This window comes from Microcaecilia unicolor, chromosome 4 (assembly GCF_901765095.1).
Source record: "Microcaecilia unicolor chromosome 4, aMicUni1.1, whole genome shotgun sequence".
Lineage (NCBI taxonomy): Eukaryota > Metazoa > Chordata > Amphibia > Gymnophiona > Siphonopidae > Microcaecilia > Microcaecilia unicolor.
This window is the reverse complement of record NC_044034.1, coordinates 10,138,364-10,160,899: the sequence shown is the minus strand read 5'-3', so window position 1 is coordinate 10,160,899 and position 22,536 is coordinate 10,138,364. Positions and strand designations below refer to the sequence as shown.

General features: G+C 45.6%; 2 protein-coding genes across 2 annotated transcripts in view; one reads left to right on the top strand and one right to left on the bottom strand.

Annotated features, from left to right (window-relative positions):
• LOC115468279 (E3 ubiquitin-protein ligase TRIM39-like) overlaps positions 1-22,536 on the top strand; it is a 1,086,936-nt gene that overhangs the window by 968,054 nt on the left and 96,346 nt on the right. The window lies entirely within an intron of this gene.
• LOC115468280 (zinc finger protein OZF-like) lies at positions 55-22,104 on the bottom strand. The gene is made up of 3 exons (XM_030199873.1): positions 22,014-22,104; positions 19,418-19,496; positions 55-2,601 (listed from the first exon to the last, which is right to left on the bottom strand). The coding sequence occupies exons 1-3, from the start codon at positions 22,032-22,034 to the stop codon at positions 1,085-1,087; spliced, it is 1,617 nt and encodes a 538-aa protein (XP_030055733.1). The 5' UTR covers positions 22,035-22,104; the 3' UTR covers positions 55-1,084.

Genomic DNA, 22,536 nt, shown 5'->3' with positions numbered 1-22,536 from the left:
TGATCTGTGTGTGGTAACTGTATTTCCCTCTGTACTTTTTTTTTTTTTTTTGCATTTTCCACTTGTTTTTCCTTCTTTTTCTTTTGGTTCAATTCTCTAAAGATTTGTTTTTCATTGTTTTGTATCTCTCTCTGCATGTCCTGGTATGATTTAACTCGGTCAGCTTCAGAATATTTGTCCAAGTCTAAGGATGAAGTCTGGCTGTGGTTGTTTGCTTTTGTACTCAAGTACCTTTTAGGGCCTTCTAATGCTGTTAATTATGCCTGGAGGCCTATGATAATTGAGCTGTAAGTATAATCTATAAATCCCATATAAGACATTCGGTCTCGATGATCAATCCCCCGCAGTGTCCTGAACAGTGCCCTACAAATAAAGCCGGAACAGCACAGGGAATTAACTCCCCAATGATCAACACTAATAACATGCTAATTTAAGCACATTATTAGCGTTGATCATTTGGGGAAAGTGCGGGAGGACTGTGCCTGAGCAATCCTCCTGCATTTGATTACGTCAGGGCTGTCTAAAGCTCGGATCTGTCAAGCAAAGGAGATGGGAGGTCCGTGGGACCTCCGGACCCCACAATCGCTGAGGCCCTTGTGGCCTAGTGCCCCTCCCCAATACAGTGACACAGGGGGCTGCAGGTCCAGCAGACCTCCAGCCCCCCCCCCCCCCACCAACACAAGTACTCCCTCCTCTTCCAGTGCCGCCTCAACATGGCAGTGCCCTATGGGGCTTCCTATCAGTGCCCTGTGCCCTTGTTGCTGTATTGGGGGGGAGCTTGGGGTTGGCACTAGCCCACCTGGACCCCCAGGACATGGTGACAGCCCGGGCTGCTTGACTTGGATGGGGCTGGAGAGCGGGAACAAAGGAAGCCTTAAACCTAACGCCAGCTCTGAGCTGGCATAGGGTTAAAGAGCTATTCCGCCCCTACGATGAGAGTGCTGTTCTCTGACCACAAGGGCAGAAAACAGCAGTGCTCACTTAAATCTAATTTAAAATTAACTTTGCACGGTTGCTGCACCAGACCCCTCCGATCATAGGTGCGAAGGTAAATGCAGATGCGAGTCTGGCGACAGTGGGGCCTCTAGCGCCGGCATTTAACTTTGACCTTCGGGACGTCAGCGTGGATTTTCTGGTGCCTTATAAGATATTCCTTCTGACGAAAACGTTTATCACATCCAGTACATAAAAACGGTCTCTCAACAAGGTGTATTTTTTCATGTCTCGTCAGGGCTGCCTTCTGACTAAAAAACCTACTACAGCGAGTGCACAAATAAGGACTCACGCCAGTGTGGGTTTTTTGGTGTATTTTGAGGTGGGTCTTTTGATTGAACCTTTTATGACACTCAGTACAAGGAAATGGTTTCTCCCCTGTGTGGATATGCTGGTGTGACTTTAAATGCGATTTCCTAGTGAATCTTTTATTACAGACGGTACATAAATACGGTCTCTCGCTAGGAGGCTTTGGACCAGATGGAGGTTTCGGGCGTCTTGTTCGCTTGGGTTTCGGAATTAGTTTTTTGCTACCATCAGCTGAAGATGGAATTTTACGAGTGTGAACACGTTGGTGTTTTAAAAGATGTACCTTTTGAATAAAGCTCTTATTACACTCAGTGCAACTATATGGTCTTTCACCAGTGTGTATTTTCATATGAATTGTGAGGCTTTTCTTAATCCTGAACTTTTTATCGCATTCAGGACAAGAAAATGGTTTCTCATCGGTGTGGGTTTTCTGGTGTATGTTGAGGTGTGTCTTCTGAGCGAAGCATTTACCACACTGAGGACAGGAAAACGGTTTCTCCCCGGTGTGAATTTTCTGATGTTTGGTGAGATTTGACTTCCACGTGAATCGTTTATCACACAGACCACATGAAAACGCTTTTTCACCTGTATGTGTTTTCTGGTGTAACCGGAGACCTTTCGTATGTCTGAATCTTTTCTCACAAATAAGACAAGAAAATGGTCTTTCATTACTGTGGATTTTCTTGTGTACTTCAAGGCTGGTCTTGGTCCAGAATCTTTTATCACATTCACAACAGCAAAACAGTCGCTCACCGGTGTGTACTTTCTGGTGTTTTGGAGGGTGTACTTTTGGCCAGGAGCTTTTATCACACTCAGAACATACAAATGGTTTGTCTCCCGGATGCATTTTCCATTGTTCCTGATCTGTATCCTGAGTTAAAGCATTCTTGGTTTTGGTAGATGTAAAAGGTGTCTCTCCTGTGTGTGTTTTCTCTGTGTTCTGTAGTTCTTCCTTCTGTTTGAGGGTTTTCTCATTTTCTGTATTTGGTGTCTCTTCAACGCTCGATCCTTTCTGTGGTTTCTGAGTTACAGGATCTGTGATATGTATCCCATTTGTATTGCTTAAACCTCTTTCTTCTGTTGCCTGGTCTCCATTCTCTTCTCTTGTACATGCGACTCCACTGGCATTTTCCTCACACTTCTCAGCTGAGCCTTCAACTGAAATTTTCTGCTCGTTTTCTAAGAGGCAGTTTTCTCCTCCGTCAGAACATGATGCCGTCTCCTCTCTCTCTCCCTGCGATAAGGTCTTCTTGGATTCGTGGTTCTCCCCAGGATCGATCTCCGTGGAAACATCATTTTCTGCAGAAAAAGTAAATAAAAATGTAATATTATGTATGTTGCAGACAGAGATTAGAGAAGTGAAAGGCTCTGATGAAACTGGGAATTGAATTACTGATGGAGAGAATTCTCCAGTGGGAGATTCCAGACTCCAGCACAGAACTTGTGATTCTGGGACACAACTGAGAACACGAACCAGGAAGCAAATCAAAAGCAGCAGAGTAAAACAGAAACATATGGCACTTTATTATTTGGGTTTGGCTCACACCTCTCCAGTCGTACTTCACGGTTACATTGAGACACACGTAGGTATTTTTCTGTCCCTGGAGGACGCACAATCGAACCCCCCCTGTTTTCTAAGCTGCGCTAGCGGCGAGCTAACGCCAACATAGTCCATTCACTTTGAATTGGCTGTGTTGGAATTGCCATGCGGCTTAGTAAACAGGGGGGGTACGTTTGTACCTGAGGCAATGGAAGGTTAAGTGACTTGCCCAAGGTCACAAGGAGCTGCAGTGGGTTTAAAACCGGACTTTCCTTGGTTCTCAAACTGCTGCTCTATTAAGCTACTGAGCAGATCAAACTTTGTAAATCACAGACTAGTGAGACTAGGCAAGTACAAACCTATATTTAATTTAATTTGATCTATTGCTCTTTATATTCTTTTAGTAAGATAAAGTTGCCTTGAAGCAGATCACAGTTAATGAAAACACAACTTAAAATACCCAACAGTTATAATGGGACAGACGACAGACTAATCAGACCCACGTGCAAAATGATCAGACAATTGGGCCAGTGCCTGGGGGCCCAGTACCTCCTCCTTACATGACCAACATCTCTCTCCCCTCTGTCCCCAAGTCTGGCACCCCCCCCCCCCCCCCAAGCATCTTCCCTATCTCTGAAACACCTCCTCCCCTCCCCATTTACCTCAAAACTTCCTTTCTCCATGCAGGGTCCTGGCTTAGACCATCTGCTGTGACCGGAACCTTCTCTGCCACACCCCACCCTTGCAGAAGCAGGAAGTTAGAAAGCAGAGACGTTTGCAGTCAGCGGCAGAGAGCCTATGCTGGGGCCTGTATGGAGAAAGGAACTTTTGAGGTAAATGCGGGAGAGGGAGGGGGTGCCAGACCCACGGACAGAGGAGAGAGGTCGGTCATGTGCCTGCCTTCCGCTGCTCCCCGCCGTCCAACCATGACATCACCTCAGAAGGGTACCATCATTGGACTCTTCGGGGCATATCGCCGGCCTCACAACTAAACACCGTGCCACGAAGGTGTGTCATTTTACTACTACTGCTATAAATCATTTCTATAGCGCTACCAGTCGTACGCAGCGTTTCACAATTTAACATGAAGAAAAGACAGTCCCTGTGGGTTTTGTGGTGACAGTGGCAAGCAAGTAGTGGTGAAGCTGTGCGAGTTTGAATGAGAGTCAGTGGCGATTGTCACAGTGTACTGTTGTTGTTGTATATACTACAACACACTAGTTACAATGACTGTGAGAAATAAGCCCCCCCCACCGAGTACAAGGACGGATCCGGAAGGAACACAGTACTACAGAACAGCTAGAAATTGAAATAAATCTTCCTGCCGTGAGTCTCTCTGCGCCTTGTGTGTCAATATCTCAGACCCTGAGCACCAGCAGCCCCTACAGTCGAGCGACAGATGCGATCCTCTCCTTCCATTGCTGCCCCTGCCCTCCCTGATTGGGAATTTATTGGGATTGGTTAGGTTGTCTATCAATTTTGGTAGTGTGTCCTGTGATCATTCTGAATTTTTTTAAATAGTGACTGGTTCTGTGAAAGCCACCTACCTAAGCCTGGTGGGGGGAAGGGCAATTTAAACTGAGCTATGGGTCAGCATCCTAATATATCCTAATAGTGTGATGACATGACACACATGCCACACACTGTCTCAGGTTGCTTGATAGAACTGCACGACAATGCATGACGATGAATTTCAATTCAAAAGTCTGTTATTGACTTATTTGGTAAGTGCTTCTTTACAAGTCTTCTAATCTAAACACAAAGGTCGACACATTTACAGGTTATCAATAGAAATCAAACAAAATAAAACATGGAAAAGAAAATAAGATGATACCTTTTTTATTGGACATAACTTAATACATTTCTTGATTAGCTTTCGAAGGTTGCCCTTCTTCCTCAGATCGGAAATAAGCAAATGTGCTAGCTGACAGTGTATATAAGTGAAAACATTCAAGCATTACTATGACAGTCTGACAGGGTGGGAGGATGGGGGTGGGTAGGAGGTATGCATGGGGACATCAAAGCATATCACTGATATTCTAACAGGATGGGTGTGGATAGGTGAGGGGTGGGTGATCAACAGAGACATACAGCTTTATGGTTTATAATGGGCTAGGAACCCCAGATCCTTGTTATCAATAGAAATCAAACAAAATAAAACATGGAAAAGAAAATAAGATGATACCTTTTTTATTGGACATAACTTAATAAATTTCTTGATTAGATTTCAAAGGTTGCCCTTCTTCCTCAGACACATTTACAGAAATAAAACTAAGCTTGAACTAGCCTGTAGAGTGGGTAATGGTAGCTTGTTAATGCCTCCACATTTCAGCCCTTTGCCCAAGGGCTCTCGGTGGTCTTATCTCACAGTTAATCTCTACCTCCCTGAGACATGTGGAGGGGAAGGTTTGATATGACGTTTTGCTCAAAACATTTAAAATCCAAGCGGTGAACATAATTATCAAACCAGCGAAACGTTTTATCTTTTTGTTTCGAAAATGGCCATTTCCTACACTTTGCTTTTCTTACTCAGTGCATCTATTTTTTGGACCATTTTCAAAACAAAAAAAAAAACATCCAAGGCAAAAACAAAATCAAGCCATTGGGATGTATAGAGGGCCGACACTCTTAGCAGACCACACAGATATCCCAGGAGAGCATTGGGGCACCCTAAGGGGCACTGCAGAGGACTTCTCATAAAAGTCCCAGGTACACAACACTGTTACCCCCTTATATTGTATAGTGAGCACTCTCTTCCCTCCCCCTGCCCTCCCCTCCTCTCTATGTCCAGTGATCCTTTCCCTCCCCCTGCCCTCTCCTCTTCTACATGTCCAGTGATCTCTTCTCTCCCCTCTTCTCCTCTACATGTCCAGCGATCTCTTCTCTCCCCCTGCCCTCCCCTCCTCTCCATGTCCAGCTCTGTCTTCTCTCCCCCTGCCCTCCCCTCCTCTCCATGGCCATGCGATCTCTTCCCTCCCCCTGCCCACCCCTCCATGTCCAGTGACCTCTTCTCTCCCCTCCCCTCCTCTCTTCTACATGTCCAGCGATCTCTTCTCTCCCCCTGCCCTCCCCTCCTCTCCATGTCCAGCTCTGTCTTCTCTCCCCCTGCCCTCCCCTCCTCTAAATGGCCATGCGATCTCTGCCCTCCCCTCCTCTCCATGTCCAGTGATTTCTTCTCTCCCCTCCTCTCCTCTCTTCTACATGTCCAGCGATCTCTTCTCTCCCCCTGCCCTCCCCTCCTCTCCATGTCCAGCTCTGTCTTCTCTCCCCCTGCCCTCCCCTCCCATCCATGTCCAGCGATTTTCCCTGCCCTCCCTCAGCTCCCCAACAGCCCTCCTCTCCGTTCCTCCCCCCCCCCCCCCCCCGGCGCGTTTAACCTTTTTATTTTCAGTGGCAGCGACGGCAGTGAAGAAGAAAGCACAGCGGGCTCGCCTCCAGCTTCTCCAAAAACACAACTGTACACCACTACAATAGCTCTTATGCCTGAAAGTGTCACCTATATGTAGGTACAGTAGGTTTTTGGTGAGTTGTGGAGGGCTCACATTTTCCACCACAAGTGTACTTGTTAACAGTGGATTATGGGCCTGGGTCCCCTTCAGTGCACTTAGTAGTCTACTCCAGGGACCCGATTGTGCTCTAATAGGACTGGTTATAACATCTGAAGCTGTCATAGATATGTACTGTTTTTTTCACATCTTTGGGAGGGGTGGGAGGGGGGGGTCACGCCTGAATCCCTCCAGTGGTCATCTGGTTTAGGGCACCTTTTTGTGCCTTATTCGTTATAAAAACAGGTCTAGACCAGAACATCTCAATTGTAGCCCTGGACATTTTTGTTTTGTTCCATTAAGGCGGAAAAACGTCCAAATGTTAGTAATGCTCAAATCCCGCCCCCAACACACCCCTGATACGCCCTCTTGTGATTTGCATGCACTACCAATGAACTGCATAACAAAATGTTTAGAAAATGGATTTCGAAAACAGCAATTTGAACGTTTTGGAAAATCAAAATGTCCAAATGCGGGTTTGTGTCACCATTTGAACTTTTTTCTTGTCGAACATGAGTCCCTTAGTGCCCCTTGGCTGCAATTGTTGTGTGTGTGTGTCCCAAAAATCTCTTCAACTTTCTGTTTAGCTTCAGGGAGTCTGTTTGACTCTGATCAAACACCAGCTGTACAAAGGGAATTGCTGCAAAGTAGAACTATGAAAACATGGAAAATTCCACAATTTACATTTTTGGAGAACTTAACTTTTAGTGCCCTAGTAGGGAGGAAAACGTTCTGGGTAATAGTCAGTGAAGGTGACTACAATGAAACAGCAATTTATGACAATGGAAAGGGTTCAATTTGTGTTTCAAAGTGTTTTTGGTTTGTTTAAATTTTGAAAAAGTTTCAGGCACTTGCACAAGGCTCTCTGTTATACAAAGGTGACTCCAGACTATCACTCAACTAACCGCATGAAAGAGCCCCACTGGTGTGAGGGTGGCTCCCTTCCTGCCAATCTGTTCTTCACGTTTCCTCTTCCTGTTGGCAGACTCAGATGCGCATGTGCGTGTTTGTGTCTTTCTGTCTATTTGTTCTTCATGTTTCCCCTTCCTGTTAGCAGACTTGGATACGTCTACATGGGGAACGTAATGTGGAAAGACACTGAAGTGTGTGTATGTATGGCAGGCCGGGGAGATATATGGCCCTGAAGTGGGGGCAGAAGGGGAAGGGGGCAAAGAAAAAGACAGGGGAAGACACTGAATAATGACGAGAGGATATAGTGTGTTGGCCGTACCAAGATCACATCAAAACATTAATATAAATTCACTTTGTTAATATCAGATGGGGTTTTTAAACATATAGTCAAGTCAACATATATTAGATCCTGCAATAACAAACTTTTGTCTGATCAGGTTTAAATGAAAGGCACTCTCTCTCGAGGGGTCTTTACATACCATTGACTTGATTCCATAGATGTGTAAGCGCCTGAAATAATTCAGTTTAAAATATGTTGGGGTTGGAAGGGTAGAAGGTGGCAGGGGGTTTATTTCAGGTGCTCGATGAACTGGATCATTTTGGTTCCCATGGCTGTGCTAGGGAGGGCTGTAGCAGCTCAGGCCTTTTCCGGCGCTCTTGTAAGTGGGGCAGGGAGGGGATGTTTGTGAAGGGGGGGGGGGGGGGGAATTTGTTGATCCTTGATCTGTATTATTGATTTCTAATTGTGATTTATAAAACAACAGTTGTGCATAAATATTGTTCCATTTTATACTTTAATTTAAAAAAAAAAAAAAAAGATTTATCATAACTTTTGAGGCTTGCACGGATGGGGACGAACTTTGTCCACATGTCATTCTCTATGCGGGACAGACCCGCAGGCTGGCTCTCATCGTTGGCCACTCCTCTGACTAACCATCCAGCTTATAATTGAAAGTAATCGCCGGCTATTTCCCGACACAAATCGGGATATGGCCGGCGATTTCGCAAAAGCGGCGAAAAGCGTATAATGGAAAGCTACATTTGTGATAGCTTCGCCGCTTACCCTTCGCCTCGCCGGCGAAAGTTCAAAGGGGCGTGTTGGCGGCGAAGCGAAGGCGGGACATGGGCAGGCTTGGGCGTGGCTACCAGATGGCCGGCTTTCACGGATAATGGAAAAATAAAACCCGGCGATAAGAAGTATTTCGCCAGGTTTACTTGGTCCTTTTATTTTCACGACCAAGCCTCAAAAAGGTGCCCCAACTGACCAGATGACCACCGGAGGGAATGGGGGGTGACCTCCCCTTACTCTCCCAGTGGTCGCCAACCCCCTCCCACACTAAAATTATTAAAATACAAACCTTTTTTGCCAGCCTGTATGCCAGCCTCAAATGTCATACCCAGCACCCTGACAGCAGTATGCAGGTCCCTGGAACAGTTGTTGTTGGTTGCAGTGGACTGCAGAAAGGCAGAGCCAGGCCCATCCCCCCCTACCTGTTCCACTTGTGGTAGGTAATGTTGAGCCCTCCCAAACCCCACTCTACCCACATGTAGGTGCTCCCCTTCAGCCCTTAGGGCTAGGGTAAAGGTGCACACTTGTGGGCAGTGGGTTTTGGGGGGGATCTGGGGGACTCAGCACACAAGGGAAGGGTGCTATGCACCTGGAAGCTAATTTGGTTGTTTATAAAAGATGTTTGAAGTGCCCCCTAGGTGTCCTGGCATGTGAGGGGGACCATTGCACTACAAATGCTGGCTCCTCCCACGGCCAAATGCCTTGGATTTTGCCGGGTTTGAGATCGCCGGCAGGTTTTTCCATTATCGCGGAAAAACAAAACTGGCGATCTCAAACCCGGCAAAATCTAAGGCATTTCGCCGGCCCACACCATATTATCGAAAAAAAAGATGGCCGGCCATCTTTTTTTGAAAATACGGTTCCAGCCAGCTGTTGCGCCGCCGCCAAAATAGATCGCCAGCGACCTATTTCGCCGGAGACGTTCAATTAGTCCCCTCCATATCACACCCACTTTCTGCTTATCTTCACATTAGGCAGCGAGCGATAGTCTGGGCAGATGCAGGATCACTATCAGAGTTGGTCTCTTTTCTTTGTCTTTCCTTACTTTCTTTCACTGTTTTTTTCCTATTAATAATTGTAGTTCTCTTTCCATTTGATTTGAATTGATTTATTGTAAACCACCTTCCTAAAAAAAGCAGTATCAAATTCTTTAAAAAAAACTTGGACTAAACTTGGAAACAGGATACTGGCCTTCCTCCACTTTCTATCTCAGTTGATAACACCCTCATCCTCCCCGTCTCATCTGCCCGCAACCTCGGAGTCATCTTTGACTCCTCTCTCTCCTTCTCTTCGCATATCCAGCAGACAGCCAAGACCTGTCGCTTCTTCCTCTTTAACATCAGCAAAATTCGCCCTTTCCTCTCTGAACACACCACCCGAACTCTCGTCCACGCTCTCATTACCTCTCGCCTGGACTACTGCAACTTACTCCTCACCGGCCTCCCACTTAGCCATCTATCCCCCATTCAATCTGTTCAGAACTCTGCTGCACGTCTTATATTCCGCCTGAACCGATATACTCATATCACCCCTCTCCTCAGGTCACTTCACTGGCTTCCGATCAGATACCGCATTCAATTCAAGCTTCTCCTTCTTACCTACAAATGCACTCAGTCTGCTGCCCCTCACTATCTTTCTACCCTCATCTCCCCTTACGTTCCTGCCCGTAACCTCCATTCACAGGATAAATCCCTCCTCTCATTACCCTTCTCCACTACCGCCAACTCCAGGCTCCGCTCATTCTGCCTCGCCTCACCCTATGCTTGGAACAACCTTCCTGAGCCCTTACGCCAAGCCCCCTCCCTGCCCGTCCAAGTCATTGCTTAAAGCCCACCTCTTCAATGCTGCGTTTGGCACCTAACCCTTACCGTTCAGTGAATCCAGACTGCCCCAATTTGACTGCCCCTATCGGACCGACCGTTCACTTGTCTATTAGATTGTAAGCTCTTTGAGCAGGGACTGTCCCTCTTTGTTAAATTGTACAGCGCTGCGTAACCCTAGTAGCGCTCTAGAAATGTTAAGTAGTAGTAGTAGATGGACCCTCGGTCTTATGTTCTAATATCTAAGAGTACCAGAAAGTGCAAGATTCAAGCTACTCGATGCTACGGATAAGCAGTGGCTTCCCCGGGTTTTCCTTAATAACGCCTATGGACTTTTCCCCAGGAATTTGTCCAAACCTTTTTTCAAACTCAGCTACATTAACTGCTTTTACCATTTCCTCTGAGTTCCAGAGCTTAACTGTACCTTTACACGTTCTCCTATTTGTTTCAAATGTGCCACCATGTAACTTCCCCTGGTCTTTGTACTTTTTGAAAGAGTAGTAGATGACGGCAGAAAAAGACCTGCACGGTCCATCCAGTCTGCCCAACAAGATAAACTCATATGTACTACTTTTTGTGTATACCCTACCTTGATTTGTACCTGTCCTCTTCAGGGCACAGACTGTATAAGTCTGCCCAGCACTAGCCCCGCCTCCCAACCACCAGCCCCGCCTCCCACCACTGGCTGTGGCACAGACCGTATAAGTCTGCCCAGCACTATCCCCGCCTCCCAACCACCAGCCCCGCCTCCCGATCTTGACTAAGCTCCTGAGGATCCATTCCTTCGGCACAGGATTCCTTTATGCTTATCCCACGCATGTTTGAATTCCGTTACCATTTTCATTTCCACCACCTCCCGCGGGAGGGCATTCCAAGCATCCACCACTCTCTCTCCGTGAAGAAATACTTCCTGACATTTTTCTTGAGTCTGCCCCCCTTCAATCTCATTTCATGTCCTCTCGTTCTACCATCTTCCCATCTCCGGAAAAGGTTCGTAAAGAATTCATTCACATTTACCTTTTCCACTCCATTCAGGATTTCATAGACCTCCATCATATCCCCCCTCAGCAGTCTCTTCTCCAAGCTGAAAAACTCTAATCTCTTTAACGTTTCCACATACGAGGTGAGCTCCATCTCCTTTATCATACTGGTCCCTCTTCTTTGCACCTTTTCCAGTTCCACAATATCTCTTTTGAGATGCAGCAACCAGAATTGGGGTTAAATGGGCAGTATTCAAAATGGAGAAGGGTAGATAGTGGGGTTCCTCAGGGGTCTGTGCTAGGACCGCTGCTTTTTAATATATTTATAAATGATTTAGAGATGGGAGTAACCAGCGAGGTAATTAAATTTGCTGATGACACAAAGTTATTCAAAGTCGTTAACTCGCGACAGGATTGTGAAAAATTACAGAAGGCCCTTACGAGACTGGAAGACTGAGCGGCTAAATGGCAGATGACGTTTAATGTGAGCAAGTGCAAAGTGATGCATATGGGAAAGAGGAACCCAAACTATAGCTAACTAACTTTCGCAAATCCCTCACGACATATCTCTTCAACAAAGCCTACAATGAAAACCCAGAATTTCACTAATCCACTTCTGAAAAAACCCACCTTCTACTATATCTAATAGATTCCTTCCTTCTTCTCTTTACCTACTTCCATTAACTAATCTCTGCTCAATAATAAATGTACCTGACATCCAAGATTACATGTGTTAACAAACTATGTAAGCCACATTGAGCCTGCAAATAGGTGGGATAATGTGGGTTACAAATGCAATAAATAAAAATGCAAGGTTCCACGTTAGGAGTCACGGACCAAGAAAGGGATCTAGGTGTCGTCGTTGATGATACGTTGAAGCCTTCTGCTCAGTGTGCTGCTGCGGCTAGGAAAGCGAATAGAATGTTGGGTATTATTAGGAAAGGTATGGAAAACAGGTGTGAGGATGTTATAATGCCGTTGTATCGCTCTATGGTGTGACCGCACCTTGAGTATTGTGTTCAATTCTGGTTGCCGCATCTCAAGAAAGATATAGTGGAATTGGAAAAGGTGCAGCGAAGGGCGACAAAAATGATAGCGGGGATGGGACAACTTTCCTATGAAGAAAGACTAAGGAGGCTAGGGCTTTTCAGCTTGGAGAAGAGACGGCTGAGGGGAGACATGATAGAGGTATATAAAATAAGGAGTGGAGTGGAACAGGTGGATGTGAAGCGTCTGTTCACGCTTTCCAAAAATACTAGGACTAGGGGGCATAGGAGAAAATGTTTCTTCACCCAACGCGTAATTAAACTCTGGAATTCATTGCCGGAGAACGCAGTGAAGGTGGTTAGCTTGGCAGAGTTTAAAAACGGGTTGGACGGTTTCCTGAAGGACAAGTCCATAGACCGCTACTAAATGGACTTGGGAAAAATCCACAATTTCGGGAATAACTTGTATAAAATGTTTGTATGTTTGGGTAGCTTGCCAAGCGCCCTTGACCTGGATTGGCCGCTGTTGGGGACAGGATGTTGGGCTCAATGGACCTTTGGTCTTTTCCCAGTATGGCATTACTTATGTACAATACTCAAGGTGAGGTCACACCATGGAGCGATAAAGAATTTATAATATTCTTTGTTTTTTTCACTCCTTTCCTAGTACAGAGCACTCCATTTAAGTGCACGTCGGATAAGCACATGCTCTGTTTAACTGCATGCTATACTTCGGTCCCGATTTTGGCGCCATCAATTTCTATTGGGACAAACTTCGGTTTAGCGCACCACTGATAAGTGCAAGATTTGCTTATATGCATGGTTCAAGACCGCTCCTCTGCAGGAAAGACTCCGCATAAGTGCGCGCATGGAATATGGAAACCGATTGGTGCGTGACAACCAACGAGATTTCAAATTTACTGCCTGTTTAACTGCCACAGGCAGAATAAGCAAAAGAATGTTGTTAGTGTATATAATTAGGTCTGCCTCACCCATTTGGGCAGCGGAAGCCATGGGCTCTCTGCACTATCCTAGAGAGAACTGCAAATCCCCTCTAGATGCTTAATTACCCCAATCCTGTATTTGCGCATGGCAGGTCTGCATAGACCAGGCTGTAGCTAGGTCTGTAATTAGAAAGGAACCCAGTATTCAATAGATATAATAAGATAGTTTATTATAATCTTACCAATAGCAGTACAGGCAAGTCAAGCATTCACATCATGGAACAGCATATCATGGCACGTCCTCTCTTTCTCTAGCCTTCTGGAGTCTTCCTTCTCTGGTCTTCTTCTCCTCTTGTCTGATCTAATACTCTCCAGACTGGTCCTTACATACCATTTTGGCTTCATTGGTTCCAATGGACCCCAGTCTCTCTCACCAGGGCTCTTGGTTCTTATCAGTGGATCAGAATGACTTCACATGTTCCCAAACCTTCCTCTAGCCCCCCCCCCCCCCCCTTTGGATGTTCTCACCCGGGGTGCAGCTGACCCAGTATTATCTCTACATAACCATAGCAACGCTTGCTCATGACGTCTTGCAGGTGCCAGTCTTAGGATTGTTTATAGAGTAGATTGCCCCCACCCTTGCCAGCTCTCAATTATCTCATCTCAGTACTCGCCACACTAAAATGTAACTGTGTCAAAGGGGATCTCTGATTTTTACAAGCTAGCTCTCTTTTATATCAGAGATGGTTTTGATTTTAAGAAGCCTAGCTCTTATTATGAGCGGCGGAACTGTAAGATTTTAACACTGGTTGAATGAATAGAAGTTCTTTAAAAAAATTAGAAAACAAAGTCAAGCATCTATTACTAAAGAATATGGTGTTAATCCCAGTGTCTTGAAGCAGAAAGATCAGCTTCTGGAAGAATGGCAAAACAATACAAATCCACAACGGAAACGAAAACGGGCGGGAAAAGCTGAAGAGGTAGAAGATGCTCTTCTTCGGTGGTTTTCTCGAGGCAGGAGCAGACAGTTTCCTGTCAGTGGTCCGCTGCTTATGGAGAAAGCTAACCAGCTAGCAGCAAGTATTGGACTAACTGAATTCAAAGCCACTGTTGGATGGTTGGAAAGATGTAAGGAGAGGAACAGCATAAAATTAAAGAAACAGCATGGTGAGAAACCAGACGCTGGTGACTTTGGTGCTGAAAATTAGGTTGTTTCAGTTCTTCCTACTATCTTGAACGACTTTGCACCTCGTGACATTTTCAATGCTGATGAAAACGGTCTCTTCTGGCGAGTGATTCCTGATGAAACACTTGCATTCAAACATGCCGAAACTACTGTAGGTAAAACATCGAAGGACCGACTGACGATCCTCCTTTGCTGCAATATAGATGGGAGTGAGAAATTTGAACCCCTTGTCATTGGAAAGAGCAAACAGCCCCGTTGCTTCAAGAAAGTTAAGCGACTTCCTGTGTCATACGAGGCTAACGCAAATTCATGGATGACTGGGGAAATTTGGAAGCCGTGGCTAAAGAAGTTAGACACTAGAATGCGGGCACAAAATTGTCAGATTTTGTTGCTTTGTGATAATTGTGCTGCACACAGGGATGATGTCAGGCTGTCTAACCTCAAGGTGGTCTTCCTGCCACCAAACACTACCTCTGTGATCCAACCTATGGATCAGGGCATAACAGACAATTTCAAACAACATTATCGGGCTCTTGTGCTACGTTGTGTGAGGAGCGTTGTGGATGACCAGACTGGCAAGGATAAATGTGCTGTTGAACTGGCTTGTAATCTATCACTGTTGGATTCCCTGCATATGCAGAAAGAAGCCTGGAATCATGTTACTCAGGCAACCATTGTGAACTGCTACAAGCGGGTAAGCTTGGTTAAGGATGTGGCGAGGAAACAGATGCAGCTGTTGCAAACGCGTCAGATGAAGAGGTTATTGACATCCCAGCCGATGTTACTGAAGAGGCGTTTCATCGCCATGTATTTGTTGATTATGATCTACAAACAGCTGAAGACAGCACTGATGTCGAGATATGTGCCTACACGCAGGCAACAACGGCTGATGATAGAACAGATGAAGAAATGAGCAGCGAGGCACATGTTGATGAAATTCAACAACCTCCTCCTGTCACTTTTGCTAGAGCGCTGGACAGTCTCAACACCATGCGAGCCTATCTGGAGGCCACTGGATGTCAGTGCTATGACAGTTTTTACCGTCTGGCAGACGTAGTCTATGGGACTCACAGACCCAAGAATGTACAGAGGACTATAACTGATTACTTCAAGTAATACTAATGTCAGTTAATGGAGACTGTATACTGTACGTATAATAATAAACAGTACTGTACATATGTTTATCAGATGTCAAGCTTCTTTGGGTCACAACGGTTAAGTGCACGCTCCAGTTAACTGCATGCATTTCTTTGGTCCCAGACCCTTGCACTTAAGCAGATTGCACTGTAATTTTTAACATTCTGTTTGCTTTTCTAGTTGTTGCCGTACACTGAGCACAAGATTTTGAAGTACTGACCACGATGACTCATTTTCATTGGTGGCAACTCCTAATATGGACCCTAGCATTAAATAGCTATAATTTGGGTTATTCTTTTCAACGGGCATCATTTTGCACTTGTCCACATTAAATTCCATTTGCCATTTGGATGCCCAGTTTTCCAGCTTCCCAAGGTCCTCCTGCAATTTCACAACTCTGAATAGTTTCTTGTTATCTGCAAATTTAATCACCTAACTCATTATTCCCATTTCTAGATCAATTATAAATATGTTCTTTGGGTGTTACAGCTCTTCCTTTCAGCTGGGCTGAGGCTCTGGTCATCTCCCTGCCTCTGAGATGGTTAGATACAGACTCTATGTGCAGAAGGCCACAAATCTTTTACAAGCAACTGACCTGTAAGTTGAATTTTCTTTGTTTATTCTGAGTAATACCATAAAGAAGATTTGCTTAAGAACTGAGTCTACTGGTGAAGCTTCTACTTGGGGATGGTTTATGCTGACTGTTTAAGCTACAGAACAGTATGGTAAGTACATAAGTACATAAGTAGTGCCATACTGGGAAAGACCAAAGGTCCATCTAGCCCAGCATCCTGTCACCGACAGTGGCCAATCCAGGTCAAGGGCACCTGGCACGCTCCCTAAACGTAAAAACATTCCAGACAAGTTATACCTAAAAATGCGGAATTTTTCCAAGTCCATTTAATAGCGGTCTATGGACTTGTCCTTTAGGAATCTATCTAACCCCTTTTTAAACTCCGTCAAGCTAACCGCCCGTACCACGTTCTCCGGCAACGAATTCCAGAGTCTAATTACACATTGGGTGAAGAAAAATTTTCTCCGATTCGTTTTAAATTTACCACACTGTAGCTTCAACTCATGCCCTCTAGTCCTAGTATTTTTGGATAGCGTGAACAGTCGCTTCACATCCACCCGATCCATTCCACTCATTATTTTATACACTTCTATCATATCTCCCCTCAGCCGTCTCTTCTCCAAGCTGAAAAGCCCTAGCCTTCTCAGCCTCTCTTCATAGGAAAGTCGTCCCATCCCCACTATCATTTTCGTCGCCCTTCGCTGTACCTTTTCCAATTCTACTATATCTTTTTTGAGATACGGAGACCAGTACTGAACACAATACTCCAGGTGCGGTCGCACCATGGAGCGATACAACGGCATTATAACCTCCGCACACCTGGACTCCATACCCTTCCTAATAACACCCAACATTCTATTCGCTTTCCTAGCCGCAGCAGCACACTGAGCAGAAGGTTTCAGCGTATCATCGACGACGACACCCAGATCCCTTTCTTGATCCGTAACTCCTAACGCGGAACCTTGCAAGACGTAGCTATAATTCGGGTTCCTCTTACCCACATGCATCACTTTGCACTTGTCAACATTGAACTTCATCTGCCACTTGCACGCCCATTCTCCCAGTCTCGCAAGGTCCTCCTGTAATCGTTCACATTCCTCCTGCGACTTGACGACCCTGAATAATTTTGTGTCATCGGCGAATTTAATTACCTCACTAGTTATTCCCATCTCTAGGTCATTTATAAATACATTAAAAAGCAACGGACCCAGCACAGACCCCTGCGGGACCCCACTAACTACCCTCCTCCACTGAGAATACTGGCCACGCAATCCTACTCTCTGCTTCCTATCTTTCAACCAGTTCTTAATCCATAATAATACCCTACCTCCGATTCCATGACTCTGCAATTTCTTCAGGAGTCTTTCGTGCGGCACTTTGTCAAACGCCTTCTGAAAATCCAGATATACAATATCAACCGGCTCCCCATTGTCCACATGTTTGCTTACCCCCTCAAAAAAATGCATTAGATTGGTGAGGCAAGACTTCCCTTCACTAAATCCGTGCTGACTTTGTCTCATCAGTCCATGTTTTTGTATATGCTCTGCAATTTTATTCTTAATAATAGCCTCCACCATCTTGCCCGGCACCGACGTCAGACTCACCGGTCTATAATTTCCCGGATCTCCTCTGGAACCCTTCTTAAAAATCGGAGTAACATTGGCTACCCTCCAGTCTTCCGGTACTACACTCGATTTTAGGGACAGATTGCATATTTCTAACAGTAGCTCCGCAAGTTCATTTTTTAGTTCTATTAATACTCTGGGATGAATACCATCAGGTCCCGGTGATTTAGTACTCTTCAGCTTGCTGAACTGACCCATTACATCCTCCAAGGTTACAGAGAATTCGTTTAGTTTCTCCGACTCCCCCGCTTCAAATATTCTTTCCGGCACCGGTGTCCCCCCCAAATCCTCCTCGGTGAAGACCGAAGCAAAGAATTCATTTAATTTCTCTGCTACGGCTTTGTCCTCCCTGATCGCCCCTTTAACACCATTTTCGTCCAGTGGCCCAACCGACTCTTTGGCCGGTTTCCTGCTTTTAATGTATCTAAAAAAATTTTTACTATGTATTTTTGCTTCCAACGCTAATTTCTTCTCAAAGTCCTTTTTTGCCCTCCTTATCTCCGCTTTGCATTTGGCTTGGCATTCCTTATGATCTATCCTGTTACTTTCAGTTGGTTCTCTTCTCCACTTTCTGAAGGATTGTTTTTTGGCTCTAATGATTTCCTTTATCTTACTGTTTAGCCACGCCGGCTGACGTTTAGTCTTTTTTCCCTTTTTTCTAATACGTGGAATATATTTGTCCTGAACCTCCAGGATGGTGTTTTTAAACAGCATCCACGCCTGATGCAAGTTTTTTACTCTGCGAGCTGCTCCTTTCAGTCTTTTTTTCACCATTTTTCTCATTTTGTCGTAATCACCTTTTCTATAGTTAAACGCTAGCGTACTTGATTTCCTAGTTTCACTTCCTTCAAAGCCAATATCAAAACCGATCATATTATGATCACTGTTATCAAGCGGCCCTCGTACCGTTACCCCCCTGCACTAGATCATGAGCACCACTAAGGACTAAGTCTAGTATTTTTCCTTCTCTTGTCGGCTCCTGAACTAGCTGTTCCATGAAGCTGTCCTTGATTTCATCAAGAAATCTTATGTCCCTTGCGTGTACAGATGTTACATTAACCCAGTCTATATGCGGGTAATTGAAATCCCCCATTATTATTGTGTTGCCCAGTTTGTTTGCGTCCCTGATTTCCTTTAACATTTCCGCATCCGTCTGTTCGTCCTGGCCAGGCGGACGGTAGTACACTCCTATCACTATCCTTTTCCCCTTTGCACATGGAATTTCAATCCACAGTGATTCCAAGGAGTGTTTTGTTTCCTGCAGAATTTTCAATCTATTTGATTCAAGGCTCTCGTTAATATACAATGCTACCCCTCCACCAATCCGATTCACCCTATCACTACGATATAATTTGTACCCCGGTATGACAGTGTCCCACTGGTTATCCTCCTTCCACCAGGTCTCAGAGATGCCTATTATATCTAATTTTTCATTTAGTGCAATATATTCTAACTCTCCCATCTTATTTCTTAGGCTCCTGGCATTCGCATATAGACATTTCAAACTATGTTTGTTGTTCCTAAGTACATCATGCTCAGTACTTGACAGTATTAATTGGCAATCTTTTGTCTGATTTTTATTGTTATTTAAAGATACCCGATCTACTACAATCTCTTTTGCAACCTCACTATCAGGATACTCTATCTTCCCTTACCGCAGCTTCGTGAAAGGGCCCCTTAACTTGGATCGATGGGATCACTACAGCTCTCTCTCACTGCCTCACCAGAAGACCCTCATGTTCACAATTCTTTTTCCAGCGATTTAGGTCTGCAAATAAAACTGTAAAATGATCTTACCCACTGTGATCAAGATGTCATAATTCTTCTCATGCTTTTGAAGCTCCTGCTGTCCTTCTTCTAAGCACTGTACGTCCTCCTGGGAGAAACGGATGGAGAAGTCCTTAAACACAAACCCTTCTGCATCACATCCATCAGGAGCAGAGTTTTTCATGTGTGTAAGTCCCTAGCTGACAGCAGCACATTATCCCCAGGGATCAGATCAAACAAAACACAGGAAGAGTCAAGAACAGAGTGAAATTAGAGCCTACATTTTTATGTTTAAGTTCTCCTGGACCAGTCACCAGAAAGACTGAGAGATCAAAGGAAGACCCCGAGCATTCGGGTGACATTTCCCATTGCTTAAATCAGTGATGGGCAACCTTTTGAGCTTGGTGTGTCAAAATTCGCCAAAAAAACAAGCATAACTCGGGTGGTGTGTCACTTTGAGAAAAAAATCATAATTTCGCAATATTTATAGTTTAAATAACAAAAATATATAATTGTAATATATAACTGTATTTAATAAACCAAAAACTAATTATTTAACTTACCTGCCGCTATTTCTAATGGCGGGAAACGGCACCCATGATTTATTCTCCCTTTTTGTTTCCCTCTCTCATAACAAATTGCTACAAACAAGTAGTGAAAGGAGCATTATAAAAGCAATGAAAAGTGATTTCTTAGCAGGACCGGTATTTTTAGGAACTTCCCAAACAAGTATGGAGCAGGAGCAGCAGTCAGTGTCCAAGCACAGCTGAGCTAAGGCTCACAGAGAGGAAGAAAGCGGCCGCTGACCCGACTTTATTGGTCTGAAGAGAGCAGCAGCTGCCTGGGTTACTCGCACTGAGCACTCAGGTTCGACATTTAATCACAATTGCCTCGAGCCTCAGCCAGTTTTTTCACCTGGCTGAGCTACAACTGCAGTGAGCTGTGATTGGTTGTAGGGAGCCTGTCTGGCACCTAAAAGGGCACTCCTAATTGGATGTTTCTGACGAAGAGGACTGCTGGTTACCAAGGCTGCGAGGTGGGGCGGAGCAGGAGGGTTCCGACTCGGAGGGGGGTTCTGAAGCTGCGATAAGACCACCAACGCGCCTGTCGCCCCTGCCTAAGACCGGCCCTGGCAGTAAGAGCAGGTAGGCTGGGTTCTATTTGCTGCCGGCTTTCAACCCGCGTGTCATCCAAAATGGCTACAAGTGTCAGTCCTGACACGCGTGTCATAGGTTCGCCATCAGGGGCTTAAATAGTGCTTGAATGACCTCAACGCACATTTGCTGCCCATCTGTCTTCTTCCAGGAACTGGACAGATTGTTGCCCCTGTGTCTCTTCTTCCAGGAACTGGACAGACACACCATTGTTTCAAATATCTGTATTACATGTCCCTTTCTAGGCACGTCCTGCCCATCCCTGACTGTTCTTTATATACAGTGGGGTGGGGGTGGAAATCCCTTTCAGCTAAGAAACTTTATTTTTTACATGCAGAGCAAAAGTTTTTGGAAACCAGAATAACTGGGTAAACTGGATGGGCTGAGGGATGCCGTGTGTTCACGGTGTTAACATTTTGTTTTTGCACCGCTGTAAAATCGAAATGGAGCACGGGAGTGGCCAAATGGTTAGCCTTTTTTTTCTTTTCCTTTCTCTTTTTTCCTCCCTCAATTACTGTGTATATAGCTTCTAATGTTATTCCATCATTGTTTCCTTGTTATTGTATACTTGGAAATTAATAAAATATTTTGACACACAAAAAAAAGGGACTTCTTGGGCAAGTCACTTAACCCTCCAGTGCTCAGGTGCCAGCAGGGAAATGCTTAGCGTATCTGGCCTTGAAAAAGTGCAAAGGGTAAAAAGACAGAGGAGGACTGCTGCACTGTAAAGAAACTAGTGATCCAGGATCCGGGTTTTACCCACACCCAGTGGTCAGGGTTGCCAGATGGGCGGTTTTCCCGCCCAATTGGGCGGTTTTCTGCAACCCGCTGTGGGAAACTTTTGCCCACGGTGGGTTGCGGGTTTTTGGGCTTGTTTTTTTTTTCCGCGCGGGTTTTGGGCAGTTTTTTGGCCGGCGGGGGGTGGGGCTAACGGTGACAGAGGCGGGGTTTGGTGATGTATTGGGCGGGGCGAGGTGAAGTATTGGGTGGGGCGATGACAGAGGGGGCGGGGCTGATGATGGAAGGGGTGGGGTTGATGATGGTGGGGTGTGTGCGGTTTTTGGGCGGGTTTTGGGCTGTTTTGGGTGGGAATTTTTTTTTTTTTATATGGCAACACTGCCAGTGGTGTGCTGGAGCAGGGCTCTCACAGGCGTTTGTTAAGTTTTTAAGATTTTTGGGAGCCGGTTCTCCATGGCTACTTTAACAAATGGATCCCAAAATGTGGGCTTGGGCCCCTCCTGAATTCTCTTTTACTTTGCTGGCTGAGAGACAGCCCCCTGTTAACAATTTACCAGCACACCCCTGGGGCCACACCCAAAGGAGGGATGCAGAGAAATGCAAAACAACAGCTGGAAAAGGGGAGAAAGCCCTGCCTTATGCAAGGTCAGATCCCTGCTTAAAGTGCAATGTGGTCAGCAGAGAGGGCCCAAAGCCCAGCTCTCCTGGGTGCAGCAGTGATTGCAATGTCTTACCTGAGAGGCTCCTGCAGGCATCTCCTGTCTTTGGGGGTTTCAGCTGGGGGGGGGGGGGGGGGGCTGCAGGATTAACAACAAGTCTCCTTTTTTTTCCCCTTTTCCTTCCCTTGAAGCACAACAGCAGCAGCAGCAGCAGCAGCTCCTCCTCCTCTGGCTCCGTTGGGCGCAGACTGATGACGATGTGATGACGTAGAGGGGAAGGGGCGGGGGAAGCATTGGATTGGAAAGCCCCTAACGGCACACGACTTCATTTGGGCGCACAGATGATCCCTCCGGGTCGTGCGAGTCCAGGTCCTGGTTTTGGAACTATTCGGAAGTGCCGTAGCATTTTGCACTCTTACTTATTCTACGCCAAGCAGGTTAGAATTTGAGGCCAGGGCGGCGTGACGTCACAAAGCTGAAGTCAATTGGGTTGGTTTCCCTTTCCCTCCTCCTTCTCCTCCGCGCGGCCGTCACCGCCGTACACTCAAACGCAAGGCTCGTCCAATCCTAAGCTCCTTTATGCTACAGGGACGTCGGG